The sequence below is a fragment of the Sminthopsis crassicaudata genome, chromosome 4, assembly GCF_048593235.1.
Source record: "Sminthopsis crassicaudata isolate SCR6 chromosome 4, ASM4859323v1, whole genome shotgun sequence".
NCBI lineage: Eukaryota > Metazoa > Chordata > Mammalia > Dasyuromorphia > Dasyuridae > Sminthopsis > Sminthopsis crassicaudata.
The window spans coordinates 119,629,468-119,644,892 of record NC_133620.1 but is presented as its reverse complement, the minus strand read 5'-3'; the positions used below and the strand labels follow the sequence as shown (position 1 = coordinate 119,644,892).

Genomic DNA, 15,425 nt, shown 5'->3' with positions numbered 1-15,425 from the left:
GCCAAACAGAAAAAGAAGTACAAAAGCTCACTGAAGAATACTTCTTTAAAAATTAGAATGGGGCAAATGGAACCTAATGACTTTATAAGGCATCAGGAAACAAAACAAAATCAAAAGAAGAAAATGTGAAATATTTAATTGGTAAAACAATTAATCTGGGAAACAGATCTAGGAGAGAGAATTTAAGATTCTGTGGACTATAAACAGCTAGATGGCGCAGTGAATAGAGCATTAGGGAATCAGGAGGACATGAATTAAAATCCCGCCTCAGATACTTATTTGCTGTGTGACCCTATGTAAATCATTTAACCCCCAATTGCCTCAAAAGAAAAAAAAGAAAAAGAAAAAATATTATAGACTACCTGAAAGCCATGATTAAAAAATGAACTTAAACATTATCGTTCAAGAAATTATTAAGGAAAACTACTCTGATATCTTAGATTCAGAGGAGGAAAACAGAAATTGAGAGAAACTACTGATCACTACTTTTAAGAGAGCCTAAAATAAAAACCTCCCAGAAAATCATAGCTGAATTCCAGGGTTCTCAGGTCAAGGAGAAAAATACTTAGTATTCTTATAATTTAATATAATAATAATTTATAGTATTTAATATTTAGTAGAATAAGCAGAAAGAAACAATTTAGCAACTTCAATTTTTAAGGAGAAGGATTAGAACATGATATTCCAGAAAATAAAAAGAGTTATAGCCAAGAATAACCTACCCAGTAAAACTGAGCATAATCCATCAGGGAGAAAAAAATGAACAATGAAAAAAATGAAATAGCATTCCTGATGAAAAGATTAGAGCTGAATAGAAATGTTGACATTCAAGCGCAAGATTCAAGAGAAGCATAAAAAAAACAAACATGAAAGAGTAATAATCATAAGCAACTCAAAAAAGTTAAACTGTTTACATTCTAATATGAGAACATAAAACATGTAATACCTAAAAACTATCACTACTAGGGTAGTTAGAGATAGTCTTCATAAGTAGAGTAAGAGTAGGGACTGGGAGAAGGAGAAAGAGGGAGGCTGCAGAAATTTTTACCATTGACTGAGGCACACAAGGAAGAGGTTTTACAGTGTAGAGGAAACCGAAGGTTATGGTGCCCAACACTTGAACTTCACTCTCATGTAAACTCATTCAAAAAGAGAAAAATATACATACACATTCAGCTCTATATAGAAATCAATCTTGCCCAATAAAGAAATAGGAGGGTGAAAGGGATAAAAGATATTGGGGGGAAGGGGTTTACAAAAGCAACAAAAAAGAAGGTAGAACAAGGGAGGCAAAGGTCAGAAGCAAAACTGACTTTTGAGGGAAGAACAAGATACAAAGAGAGAGAGAGAGAGAGAGAGAAGAAGCAGAAGAAAATAGCCTGAAGGGAAATACATTTAGTAATTAGAAATGTGAATGGGATGAGCTTACTCATAAAATGGAAGTAAATAGCAAAATGAATTAAAAACCAAAATCCAATTTTATTTACAAGAAACACTTGAACTGGAAAGACACACAGAATTAAAAATAAAAGAGTTGGAGCAGAATCAGTTATGGTCCAATTGAAGTAAAAAAGGAATGATTATTTTCTAAAAATAGCAAAAAATAGACCTAAATTAAGAAGATAATCAAGGAAATACATTTTACTAAAAATTACCTTAGAAATGAAGCTGAAAAAAAATTTTTACAATACCATAAAGGCCTCATTTCTCAAAAATATATGTAAGAACCAAGTCAAATTTATATTAAAAAAAAAAAAGTGCCACTTCCTAATCAATAAACTGTCAAGGGATATGAAAGGGCATTTTTCAGAAGAAATCTAATCTATCTATAGTCATATTTTAAAAAATGTTTTAAATCACTATGGGGTGAATGTAAACTAATGAACTATTAGTGGAGTTTTGAAGATTCAACCATTCTAGAACACATTTTGGAAACTGCCCCAAGGGCTATAAAACTGCATACCCTTGACCTTGACCAATACCACTACTAGATCTGTACAAAATATATATATATAGCAACTCTTTTTTTTGTGGTCGCAAAGAATTGGACATTGAGCAGATGCTCATCAACTAAAGAATGGCTGAACAAGTTATGGCATATGATTGTAACAGAGTACTATTGTACTATAAGAAATGACAAGGAGTATTTATAGAAAAAAAACAAACATATGTTAAGATGATCTTTATGAACTGACACAAAATGAAGTGAAAAGAACCAGGATATATATCACCGTGCACAGTAATAGCAATGTTGTAATGATGGTCAACTGTGAAATACTTGGCCACTCTAATCAATAAAATGACCAATACAATTGTATTCATCCAAGACAATTCCAAAGGACTCTTGGTAAAAATGCTATTCACCTCCAGAGAGAGAACTGATAAACCCTGAAAGCAAAATGAAGTATAATTTTCTTTATCTTTTTTATTTTTTGCAATATGATTAATATGTAAATGTTTTGCATAATTTCCCACATATAAATGACACCATTTTGTTTGTTTTCTCAGTGGGTATGGGAGAGGTACAAGGGAGGGAATTTGGAATTAAAAACTTAAAAAGAAAAGAATATTAAAAATAATGTGGGTTTTTTTTTTTAAAGAGATCTTAAAATGACTATGACTAGAATCAGAAAAGACTTGAAAAAATGTACCTCCCTCTACACTGCAGAAGGGGGAAGACTATAAGTACACAATCTTGTATGCTGTCAGAAGAGATCAATGGGTGGTTAGTTTTGCTGAATTACTTACTCCCCCCCTTTTCTTTTTTTTATTTTTATATATTTTTTTTATTTTTTATATGCAAGTTTCCTAAATAAAACAGTCAGTAGGGATGACATATTTGGAAATGAATGTTACATACATCAAAACAAAAGAAAGTAACAAAACAAAAGCTACTGAACTAGAGTGATTCCTGTGAAAGTGAGAAAGAGAAATGTGAGATAGAATTGATAGGAATAGACAAGGCATAGTGGGGGATGATAGGAGAACTCCAAGCTTACAAACCTTGGTTAACTAGAAAAATAATGGTACCACTAAAGAAAGAATTGAATGATAACCATGTCAAATATATAAATGAAGGCTTAGATAAAAATAAGGGATGTATTGCTATGGCATGTATTACAATCCAAAGACAATATGTAAAAATACTTTGAAAAAATGTTTATCTTTATGTCTGAATGAAACTTATTTTCACTTTTTGTTATATGGATGAATCTAGCATGAATTTTTAAGCTATCACAATATTTTTTCCTGAGACAGAAATTTTGTAGTGTATCTGAATTCTCTATCATAATAAAATCTTGTCTGAGCCCCAGTTAGCAAACTAGTGAAACCCACTTCGTCTCTCAAAGTCTCTACACTTTAATTCTTCAATTTCCATCAGATCAGTCTCCTTATGATCATCTTATTCTTTCCCTATCCATATCAAAGTTTTTTTGAAATGAGAATCATAGGATTAGAATTGCACAGAGATCATGGCATTCAACTCCATTTTATAGATGAGGAAATTTGAGGCACAGAATGGTCAGGTGACTTTCCCTCAGTCATATAGTTACTATCTGAGGTAGTAGTCTATTAACCCAGATCTTTCAGACTCCAAATCCAATACCCTATCCCTTATACCACACTGCTCCAATTCAAGGACCTGAGTTAGGAATCTTTGGCACTTACTACAACTGAGTAAACATGGCTAAGTGACTTATATTCTTGTTTAAGAATAGAAAATTTAAATTTAAATATGACTAGGTTGGTTTCAATGACATTTAAGGATCCTTCCTAGCTTTCAATCTATGATCCTAAAATCCCTTCATAGAAAGTGCTTACATTTCTTCTTCACTAAACTGTCCCTCATCTTTCAATTCAAGAAGAGTCTATTCTTCTAAGAAGCTTTTCCCAATTACACTTAACTCCACAATAACAACATTTATTTAACAAAAAAGAGACTATAAAGACAATGGGATTAAAAGGACAAAAATGATATTGTTCATGCTATTGTTACATTCTATTTGGGGGGAGGAGAGAACACGAATACATAATAAAATGTACAAAATGCATACAAAACAAATATAATTTTAGGAGAGGACAGGTAATAACAGAGAGAGCAAAGGTCAAAAATAAAGAGGAAGCATTTGAACTGAACCTTAAAATACAGAGATTTTAAGATATATAAAAAATACATTACAGGGAAAGCCAGTACAAATATAGGCTATGGCAAAAAAAAAAAAAAAAAAAACTGTACAGCATAAAGTATATGAGAGGGAGAAATGTGAAATCAGTTTTGAAGAACATGTAGGAATCAAAGTGTGAAAGGTTTGAAATGCTAGAAAGAGATTTGTCTTTCATCTTTGATGCATTAAGGAATCTCTGAAACTTTTTGGGCAAAATAGTGACAAGGGCAGGCTTCTGCTTTAGGAATAACAATTTATCACCTGTTTGGAAGATGGACTTGTTGGGACAAACTAAGCAGAGGGATCAATTATAAAGCTATTAATAGTCTAAGTGAGACTGCACCTTGTCTATATAACATATGTTAAATGAATAAAATTTTCTTGTTATTATTAATTATCAACTCTGCTATGGTTGAGTTTATGAGTCCAAAATCTAAAAAGATAAACATAACAGATTTACAAAGAATTACAAAAACTTTGGCTCTCCTTAACTATAACCTCAAGCAACTCATTTTACTTCTGTGAGACCTAGGCCAAAACAAAAAAGAGAGATGAGTTCCTGCAAACAGAATCATAATTACAGAATCTCTGAAGCTAGAAGGGCCTAGAACTGCCCTTCTAAGCAGTGTAAGAATCCTGATCAGTGGATTAGGCAGCTTTTAGCTACAGACCTTAATTGAGGGGAAACTCCTATCTCCCAAGAGAAGGCATTCCTATTCTGAAAAACTCTTGAATATTAGTGGAATTTTTTTTTTTCACTAAAACCTAAATTTATCTTTTTTGAAACCTTAAATCCATTAAGATCTGTTTTTATAGGCCTATTTTCTACATAAAAGCCCTTCAAATGCTATAAGACAGTAATAATGATGTGGATTAAATTTCTCCCTGAAGAAGAAACAAGTTCACTAAATTGATTAAAGAAGCTAAAAGGTATTTCAGGAGAAAGAATAGACAAGGAAGGGCAATTATTCACCTCACTGTAGATATTTAATAAATGTTTACTTAATGGAATTGAATAAATGTAAAGGATAGTAAGGAGACCAATCAAACTAAAATCATAAAGACCATGAAACTAGTTAGAAATAAGAATGAAATAATGCTACTAGTGGCTAACTAATACAAAAAAACAAAATAATACAAAAGCAAAGAAAAACACAAAACACCATTAAAATATCATTATATAATAAAATGTTAATACCCAAGGTCCTGACTTGAAGTTTCACAACTCCGAGAGCTGTCTCCTGAGCCCATTCGCCTCCTTTTGGATGGCTGGGTGCCATCATTGGAATTTTCTTCAGTATCATCCTATAATTTAAGATTTAAGAAAGGGAAAAGAATAAACAAGGGACTTTAGGACTGAGAGCTTTCTAAAAGACATTTTTCTCTTTTCTTTGATAATTGCCCATCCCAGACTTGTGTCTACCTCTTAACTTTTGAATTCCAGTAATTTCTCAGCAGGCTCACCATAGATACCAATATCCGATTCCTGATTGCTGATTACTGGCTAACTTTAAGACTATGAAAACTGGTAAGTGTATGTATGTATCTCATGAATGTGTAGGGGGGGGGGGGTGTATCTATATCTACATAAAATTCCCTTCAAAGATTTTCTTTGGTGAATGGTCTTCTTTGCACAACTACTTAGTATATTGTAAAACAAAGGAAAATTGGGTCAGAGCTGGACAAAGGAGAGAATAAGTAAGGTCTTGACCTCTCAAGCCTAAACCAGCCAGAATATGTAGGTCTCTTGACTACTATTTCAAAGTTTAAATAATTTTTGACTGTTTATGACATTCAAGTCTCTTCCATTAGAATGCTACATAATAAATTTATTCAAATGTCTCATGAATTTATCTATCTTGTTTATATTGTATCTATCTATGAGTCTGTAAACTCCAGAACTGGCATCATGTTTTATTGATCTTTGTATCTTAACCCAGATCCTAGAACTGTACTATAAACATAGGATAGAGCCCCAGAACTTGGCAATGGTTTAATAAAGGTGATGTTACTAAATTGAACTTTGTTGAGCTGAAAAGTTGAGTGGCAAAAAATAACTTTCACAAGCATTACCTACTTGTTCAACAACATGAATAATAAAATATAAACAATTCATTTAATATTAATAATCCTCTATTGACTTAGAACAATGGATTCCCTCATTATAAATAGGATGCTGGGAACTGAACATTAAGAGAAGTTTTAAGAGCAATAGAAGAAATCTTAATGAAAACTAGAATAAATCATAAAAATAAACAAACATTGTATATAGCTATATGCAATATACATATATTGAGTCTAGCACTGTTCCTATTGAGTCCAAGGCACTAACAGGATCTGAGATTAGAAGAAATTAAAATAAAAATATTATCTATTCCTTCTGGGGCAATGTGAAATTTCCAACAGGCAGTTTGTTAAACAGAATTTGCAATTTAGGAAAAATGACCAGACTTGCATATAGATGATATTTTAAACCCATTGGAGCCAATAAGGTCACCAAGTGAGGGTTTAAGAGAAGAGAATCCAGAATGGAATTTAGATGGGAAGAAGAGGGGAAAGAGAAAGGAAAGGGGAGGTAGAAGGGGTGTTAATGGTGATACTGATGACATTCAGTAAATGGACAGAGATGAAGACAAAGTGGTCAAAAAGGTAGGAGAAACAAGAGAAAACGATATGAAAACCCAGAAACTAGAAAATGTGAGGAGGAAATGAGTCAATAATGTCAAATGTTTAACTTTAGAAAGAGCAGTTTCAGTTAAGCCATGAAGTTGGAAGCCAAATTAAAACAAATGGAAAAGTGAGAGAGGAAGCAGAAGCAATAAACTTATAACTTTTTCTAGGAATTAGACCATTTGAGTTTATTGAACCAAGGAGTGACAGAGTCAGACTTGTCCTACATGGAAGATAGACAGGAAAATGAAGAACCTTGAGACAAAGAGAACAATTAGGAAGCTGCTGAAATAGTCTAAAGCAGGGCCTGGAACTAGGCTACCACCCATAAGAGTAAACAAAAAATGAGAGATTGTCATGTTTTAATGGCAAAACCTACCAGAATTTAGAAGAGTTAGCAACTTATTAGATGTGAAGGGAGAAGAGCCAAGGATAAGTTAACTATTAATTAAGGATACTAATTGCTTTCAGTAAAAAAAAAAAAAAAAAGTTCAGAAGAGATGTGAGCTTGGAGGGAAAGATAAGAGTTCTTTTTTGGACAAGCTGAATTTGAATTGCCCATGGGGCAGCTAATTGGTGGCTAATACTTATCATGTTTTAAAATGAAGACCTCTGCAAGGACTGAATTAGAAATTTGCATCTATTGCAATTAGTAGCAAATTTTAGACACCATTTTTTTTGAAGATCACACAAAGTTGAACTATAAAGTAAATACATAAAATTGTTTCCTGAATGAACTTCTCATCTGCTCTGAAACTACTGAATCAAAGAGAATAGCCAAAAGAAGGTTTTTATTTGTGCTTCAACCTCAAAAGACTATGAATTCATTTGTGTGAAGCACTTTATCACTGAAGGTTATAACCACTTCATGCCTTAACATAGGGTGTTCATGAGTTGCTTGTGCTAAAGATAATTCATTAAACTTTTTGTGATAAGCCTCTACAAATTTAACTAAACAGCTTTCTGAATGATGCGAGCTTATCTGTGGTTAAAGGCTTTCTAGATTAGACTAACTTGCCAAGGCAAACTTTAGAAGAGAGAATCATTGCCACACCACAGCAAGGCATCAAGGAAGAACTTTGATGGAAATAAATAGGTAATAATAAACAAGCTGAGAAGTGAAATATATAAATGCCTCTATTTCTATTTTTAAATAATTCAAATCTGTACAGTTCCTTAAAGAAGCCCTTCTCTGATTCCTTATTGTGACTCTAGGTTGTCAAAAGCTATGTCATTAAGATCCAATGTTTGGCGGATTCTATCATATTGGCAAAGTCTGGATAAATGTGCTATTAAAACAACTACATAGCTAAATTTAAATAATCAAATCATGAGATTGACCACCAAATAAAGAATATTTTGGAGGTGAGGTCTCAGGAAATGCCCTAAACAGACAAAAAGAGAAAAAAAATACCACCACCCTCTCTCCCCAAAATCCCACCCACATAATGGTTATCTGTATTGTACAGCTCCTTTCTACTTCACAGAATGTCAACTGAAATGTACTTGGTCCAATCTGTATTTGAACAAAAATTCCCTCCACAATATACTCAGCATATAGTTAAGAGACAATTAGACAACACAATTTAGGATAAAGTAATCTTATCCATTTTTAGTATAAATGAAAAAAGATGTAAAGAAACTAAGTGGAAGAATGGGTCACAAGTAAAACAATTACATAAATGAGTTTGCAAAATTGAAATCATATAAAGTCAAAAGAAAGCACTTCATTGGACACTTAATTTCTTTGCTTTGCAGCATAAGAGTGATGTGTAAGCAATAAGTGATGAGACCACTAGGAAGACAATTTCAGTCTATGTGCCAACATGTATTAAAGGATGAAGAGAAATTCTATTAAAAACTTGACAAGCTTTTCCAAATTATGAAAACATTTCATTATACTTGAATTCTGTACAAAAGTGGATTTAGTATAAATCAGTGAAAGATGTTGAAAAATACAGATTATAATCCAGAAATAAGAGGCCAAAAATATAAATATGTAATATAATTAATAATAAATATGTAAAATGCAAATCTGTTTTTATAATCAACTGGCCTATGAATGTTCTGAAAGTATTTTGAATGAAAACATGATAAGGATAGGCTTTCAAAGAGTCTTCTATATCCAACCTGATCACAAATCAGACATATAAAAAATTCAAAATGAAGCTAGATTACTGATTTTCAAAAACCATTTAATACAGTAGAAAAAATGCACCTTTAAAGGTCCTCCTCAAAGTATCTTTTATGTATAAGTCACTAAGATTATTTCAATGATCTAACTATTGACATTTAGTAAAATGTATATAGGGACGCATATGCTTATCTAAGGTGTTGGCTAGCATCATTATCTTGTGCAGAGCCTAAACAAAAGAGATATCATTAATGCCAAAGTTCTACAAATATGCTTACTCACAGATGTGGATCACTACACTGTGCATAATACTAACACAACAAGCTTGAACTCCTGTTTATATGCCTTTTTTTATACTCTTTTGAGATAGCTATTAAAAAGATTATGTCTATTTTACAGATAAGAGAATCACACATCTTTGGCAACCTAAATTTCAAGTCAGATCTCTTGATTACAAAACTCATGCTCTGTTCAACCAGTCATCCCTACCAGAGTGCAGTCATATTAATGCATGGCCCAAACTATGCCAAGCAGCCACATGAAAATTTTAACAAGTCAATATACTAACACACACACACACACACACTTTTATATATTGGATGGGCATCACATGTGGGGCCATTAGCAAAAAGCAGAAATTTGAAAAACTAAACAGTAATTATTTATATATATATATTTACCTTTACATCATTACTTTTCTAACTGGATCCCTCACTTCTACACCTCCCAGAGAACTATCTTTTAAAAGAGGGGAAAAAAAGTGCACAAAACTACCCAACAATATGTTGGGGGAATAGAGCAATAAACATAAGTCAGAAAGACAATCTCAGATATTTACTAGCTGTATGACTCATGCAAGCCATTTAATCTCTGTCTGCCTTGGTTTCTGTATCTGTAAAATAGGGGAATTAATATTAATTACCTCCTAGAGTTAAGATAGTGAAATGAGTTAACCTACATCCAGCTCTCCTTTCTTACCTGGTTACACTACTTTAGAGATTTTTCTAGTTTTTTTTTTTTTGTTTGTTTGTTTTTTTTAACCATGCTTCCATGTCTGTTACCTCATCATCCACCTTTTCAGCTTTTTTTTTTTTTGAGTGCTGTCTTGGATTGCAAACTCCTTGAAGGCAGGAACTGTTTTTCTTTTCCCTCTAGAATTTAGCATAGTGCTTGGCACTTGGCACAAGCGCTTTAAAAAATGTTCATTAATTACTGTAAATTTAAAAGCACCACATAAATATTGGTTAGTAGAAGTATTTACTACTTTGAAACATTTTGACTTCTACATAGTATTCAATACCCATGGTCCTCCATCATTACAAAAACATAGGTTGAAGTGTCTTCTCAGTATGGACCATGCTTTAAAGGATCACTTAAGTGTTTGCTACCACTGTGGATGGCATTATCTACTATCTTCATCTATTAGTTATTTTTACCTAACTTTTTTGAAGAAAGAATTCTCTGGAAGGGATGAGAGACCTAGTGGGAAAAACAATTGACATAAAAACAAACTAAATCAGTAACAACTTATTTTCTTAAAGCACTGTACAGTTTTCCAAATATGATTAGGCCTGCTCTCTTCTAGCTGATGTTGTTCTAGTATCTCTTTAGTATTGTGCATTATTCTCCCGATGATGTTATGTAACTGCAAATAAAAGATCAAAATTGGGAAAAAATAAAAATTATAAAGATTATAAAACTAAAAAAAAAAGATGTTGGTCCATTATAATGGTAAAAATCAAAAGTTAAGGATAGAAAACCCTTGTGACATATACTTCTGAGAAAGTGCATTAAGCATGTCCACGGGATTTGTGATCTGTATTAATAATCCATTTATGATCTATAACCATATCAATGAAATTATGGTTTCAAAGAATTTCAACTAAAAAAAAAAATTTCCAACTCTATAAGCATTACATATACTTTCCTTAATTTGAGATGGCCTTCTTATTAATCAGTTATTTACAAGTTGACTCTCCCCTTAGAATTTTAACTTCTTGAGATCAGGGTGTGTGTTTTTGCCTTTCTTTATATCCCTAAACTTAGCCTGAAATATAGTAAAGGCTTGTTCATTATCTGACTACTACATTTCAACTTATTTACTAGATCTCAATTATTTAAAACTATTTGCTCTCTTTCAAATTCAATCATGACATTTAAGCCCACAAAATTTTTTAACCTTTAAGTTACATATGCTCATTTGGGTATTTTTCTCTGTCCTTTCATTTAAAAATAATAAACTTCTTATTTTGTCCATAGTTCTTCCTTCCTTTTGCAAAATAGGAAGATCTCCATTTTTCTAGTTTATACTTAGAAAACCATTAAAAAAAAAAAAAGCAAATAAAAATGTCAGAAATATCAAAATGCGCTTACGGTTTTATGTTGTTTCAATTTTTTGTATTATTTCAAGCATATACTTTATATATATTTTTTGTCATATTCTGGCTTTTTTTTTCAAGATTGGCAATTTGTAAAAAAAAAAATTATCCTACTTTTAAAAAATATTGACTCAGTTCTGAAAATCAAGCAAATACTTCAAAAATGAAACTAAAACACATTACATTTATATCAGTGTCAATATAGTGTTGTAGAAAGAGCACTTTCTACCATCACAGTTAAGTCTCAATTTTAGCTAGATAAATCAGAACTTCTCTTAATCTTTTTCTGACTTGTATTTTTTTTTCCCCCAGAGGGTAGAAGGAGGGGGGAAGAAGAAACTATATTTTTATTTCATCTTACATGAAACTTCCAATCTGAAAACATTTTCCATTCAAAGCAGTACCTATTAACCAAAACGCAGGAACGTTAAAAAGTAGCCTGGGGCACTTAAAGATTAAGTGACTTCCCCAGAGTCATGAAGCTAATGTGTCAGAGGCAGGCTAGAGCTTATAGACTCAGGCTTATTCCACACTCCAAGCTAAATAGAGGTCACTTGTAATGCAATGATAATTTGAATTTGAATTTCTTAATTCAAATATTTGAGTATCAAGTAAAATAATGCATGCAAAAATGTTGTTGTGACATTACACCATTTATAATGAATAAAGAAAAAAAGCTATTCATATTTAGGGAATAAAGTTCATTCCAATTTGGGCCAGCGCTCTCACAGAAAGGATGTAAAAAAGAATTCCCACAATAACATATCGCAGGAATGCTTATCCAGCAACCGTCAATGAGAGAAAATTCACTACTTCCACTTTTGAGTTCTAAGTCTTTCCTAACATTAAATCTAAATTTGCCTTTTGCAAGTTCTATTCAGTGCTTCTGCCAGACCTCCCCGGAAGTACATAAAGCACAAGTCTAATTCCTCTTTACAAAAAAGCCAAAAAGGATTCTTTGTAAACAAAGTGTCTTGAATGAAAAAGGTCACCTAAATTAGGTTCTTTTTCTGTTATACTATATTAATTTTTCCAATAAACTAATGCCTTATTATAAATTTAGTAAACAGCTTAAAATAATTACAAGTATAGCTTCAAAACTCCAATGGATGTGTGACTTCATCCGTGTGGACATTCCAAAAACATTAGTTAGAAAAACTTTCCACTTTATAGTTCCTGTTGCATTACTCAGGAGCTTCAAAACTCCTTACATCAAACTTAGATTCGAATTGATATTCTCACCGAGCAAACCCCACAACAAAAAAGAAGAAAAACCCTAATTAAAAAGTAATTTCTAGCCAGCAACCTGAACTGTTGAAAATATTTCAAGGGCCTCAAGTATGGATCAAATTCTACTTCAAGACTAGAGAAACCAGTCTCGGACGCCCTAGTGGGGACAAACTAAATAGGACCAGAGATTAAGGAATACTTTATTTTTAGGAGTTGGGACAACGATTAAGTTCCTGAGGCTTTCTGAGAACATTTGGGGGAGAGGGGAAGTTTAAAAATCACTCAGTAACGACCCAGAGGGGAAGAGGGGAGGGAGAAGCCCCGTCTTCTAGACCTGGGGACTAGGTATCTATCATAAAGTGGCCTCCCTTTCCTCTTCCGTGTATTCAGTTTCAGGGTCGCTGACAGCTTGGGGCCGGACTTTTTTCAAAGAGAGGTTTGACGGGCACATTCCGGGCAACTTCCACCAGCTTTTGGCCCTACCTCGTACACGGTGGCCCCCCCTGGGCCCCGCCTGCCCGCACCTGTTTCCAGAGTCCCCGACCCCATCCAGCTCACGAGCTCGCCCAGACCCGAAGAGGGCTGGCGTCCCCAGGGGCCAGGGACCGCCGTTGGAGGCTCCCTGGGGCGGGACAAGCCCGGGAACTCCACAGGCCGAAGGCTTCCCCGCTCTCGGCCCCGCTCACCTTCGGTGACTGGGCTCCGGGCGTAGCCGGGTCGCTGTCGCACAGACGCGGGGAGAGCACAGCCCCGGGGGTGGCGGCCGCCGCCGCCATCAGCCCGAGCCCGAGCCCCCCGCGCCGCCGGCGCCGCCGTCGCCGCCGCCTCGTCCTGGCCGCCGCCGCCGCCGCCGCCGCGCGGAGAGGCCGCCGCGGCGTCCGCTCCCCCGGCCCCGCCCCCTCCCCTGCCCCCTCCGCCCGCCCGCCGCCGCCGCCGCCGCCGCCGCTGCCGGGTGGCCGGCCCCGGCCCGAGCCCCGGCCAGCGCCGCCGCCGCGAGTCCCCCGGCCCGGCGCCGCCGCCGCCACCGTCACCGCCACGGTCGCCGCCAGCGTTGCTGCTGTCGCCGCCGCCGCTGCCTCAGTTCCCGCCGCCTCTACAGAAGCTGCTGCTGAGGCTGGTGCTGCCGCCGCTGCTGCTATCCGAGGAGTAGGGGAGCGGGAGAGGAATGGAGGAGATCGCGGCTCAGCCCCCTCCTCACGTCACCCCCTTCCCCTCCCACCGCAGCCCGGCTCTCCCGCCCCCTTCCCCATCGCGCTGCCGGTTCCGCCGGGCCCGCTCCCCCCTCGCCTCGGTTTCCCCACCCCGCCCCCTCCCCGCCAGCCTCTTTCCGCAGCCCAAGTCTTGGCGGCCCCGCCCCCTGTCTGTTCTCCGCTCCCGCCGCCGCCGCCGCCGCCGCAGCTGGGCTGCTGTGCGCATTGGCCGCTGCCCCCGCCCCGCCTTTGTGTGGGGCGCATCCGGGGGCCTGCGCGCCCTGCTTGCGCCCAGCCCCCTTCCGAATCCTGTCCTTGGGTAGGAGCGGACCCCTTGCCGGGCGGGCGCTCGGGACTGGGGGTCGTCTGACTCCTTACACAGCTTAGCTCCTTTCTGTGTCCCCCGCTGCCTTTGTCATCCTTGCTATTGTCTTATGTTCCCTGCAAAACATCCCGGGAAAAGGCCCGTGGGCTTAGTCCTGGGCACCGAAAGGCTCGAAAGCTCTCGTTGAGGGCAGTATTCAGGACTGCACGAGGGGAGCTGCGCGAACTAAGATTTAGGGGGGCAAATAAAAATGAACTTCGGACGAAGTGATAATTACAAATTTGGGGATCTGTAAATGAGTCATGCACCCAGTCACTGAGGGAGAGATGTATCTCAATCTGGGCTGATCTGGCTATACATGCACACAATTGTACACACACTTAGATGAGAGTCGCTGATTGAGATGTAGAGTTAAATATATAATTTGTACCAATGTAATCATATGTAAGTATATATAATCATATACATGTATAGATGCATGTGTGTGTATATCTATATACATATATAGAATATAGTTTATGTATGTATACATGTGTATGTCCCAGTTACCCCGGATTTCAATTACCCCACATTGTGATTAGATAGCGATTGCCACACACATTTAAAGCTCTTGAGTGATAAGAACTAAACAGGGGGATAGAAAATACTCAGTGCTTGACTTTCCTTGTTTTACTTTAGGCTTATGGGCTACACTACTTTTCTTAAGCTTTAGCCTTGTCCATTTCCTCTAGTTCACTGCATTTTATGTAGTTTCTTCCCTAATGTTCTAAGTTTCTCAGACATAAATTCCCAATGATCTACAGAATTATGTACCACTTAAACAGCTGAATTGCTGTATGCATTAATTGGACTAATGTGGTTTATTGTATGACCTTATATTGAGATAAGGAATTTGAAGGGCAACTAGGTGGTGCAATGGATAGAGCACCAGACCTGCAGTCTAGAGACCCTGAGTTCAAATGTGACCTCAGACATGTTACACTTCCTAGCTGTGTGACCCTGGGCAAGTCACTTAACCCCAAATGCCTCAGGAAAAAAAAAAGAGAGAAAGATAAGGAATTTGAGATATGCATAAAGAGAAAAATGTATAAAGTTTACAAAATGCTTTTTGTTGTAAAGGACCACTTTTGGCTTGGGATTTGATTAGGGAAAGTTAAATGAAGTAATGGTCCTTGAAAGATAGATGTAGTAATTAGATGGAGATGAAGAAGAAAGGTATTTAAGGTGGAGGTTACAGTGAGCAGAGATTTGAAAGTGAAAAAATAGTAATCCTATTTAAGAAAGTTTCTTTGGCGATCAGTTTAGGAAGGGAAGAAGTGGGAACTAAGATTG

General features: G+C 36.4%; 1 protein-coding gene across 4 annotated transcripts in view; it reads right to left on the bottom strand.

Moving 5' to 3' along the window:
- Window positions 1-13,420, bottom strand: part of PHF10 (PHD finger protein 10) — a 31,897-nt gene extending 18,477 nt beyond the window's left edge. For 2 of the 4 annotated variants that reach the window (XM_074309288.1, XM_074309289.1), the window contains exons 1-2: window positions 13,265-13,420; window positions 5,365-5,471 (exon numbers count right to left, since the gene is read on the bottom strand). In XM_074309288.1, coding sequence (XP_074165389.1) covers window positions 5,365-5,471; window positions 13,265-13,354 — 197 coding nt within the window. In that variant the 5' untranslated portion in view covers window positions 13,355-13,420. The remainder of the gene's footprint in view (window positions 1-5,364; window positions 5,472-13,264) is intronic. The other 2 variants (XM_074309290.1, XM_074309292.1) reach the window with 1 other exon arrangement.
- Between the last annotated feature and the right edge of the window lie 2,005 nt (window positions 13,421-15,425).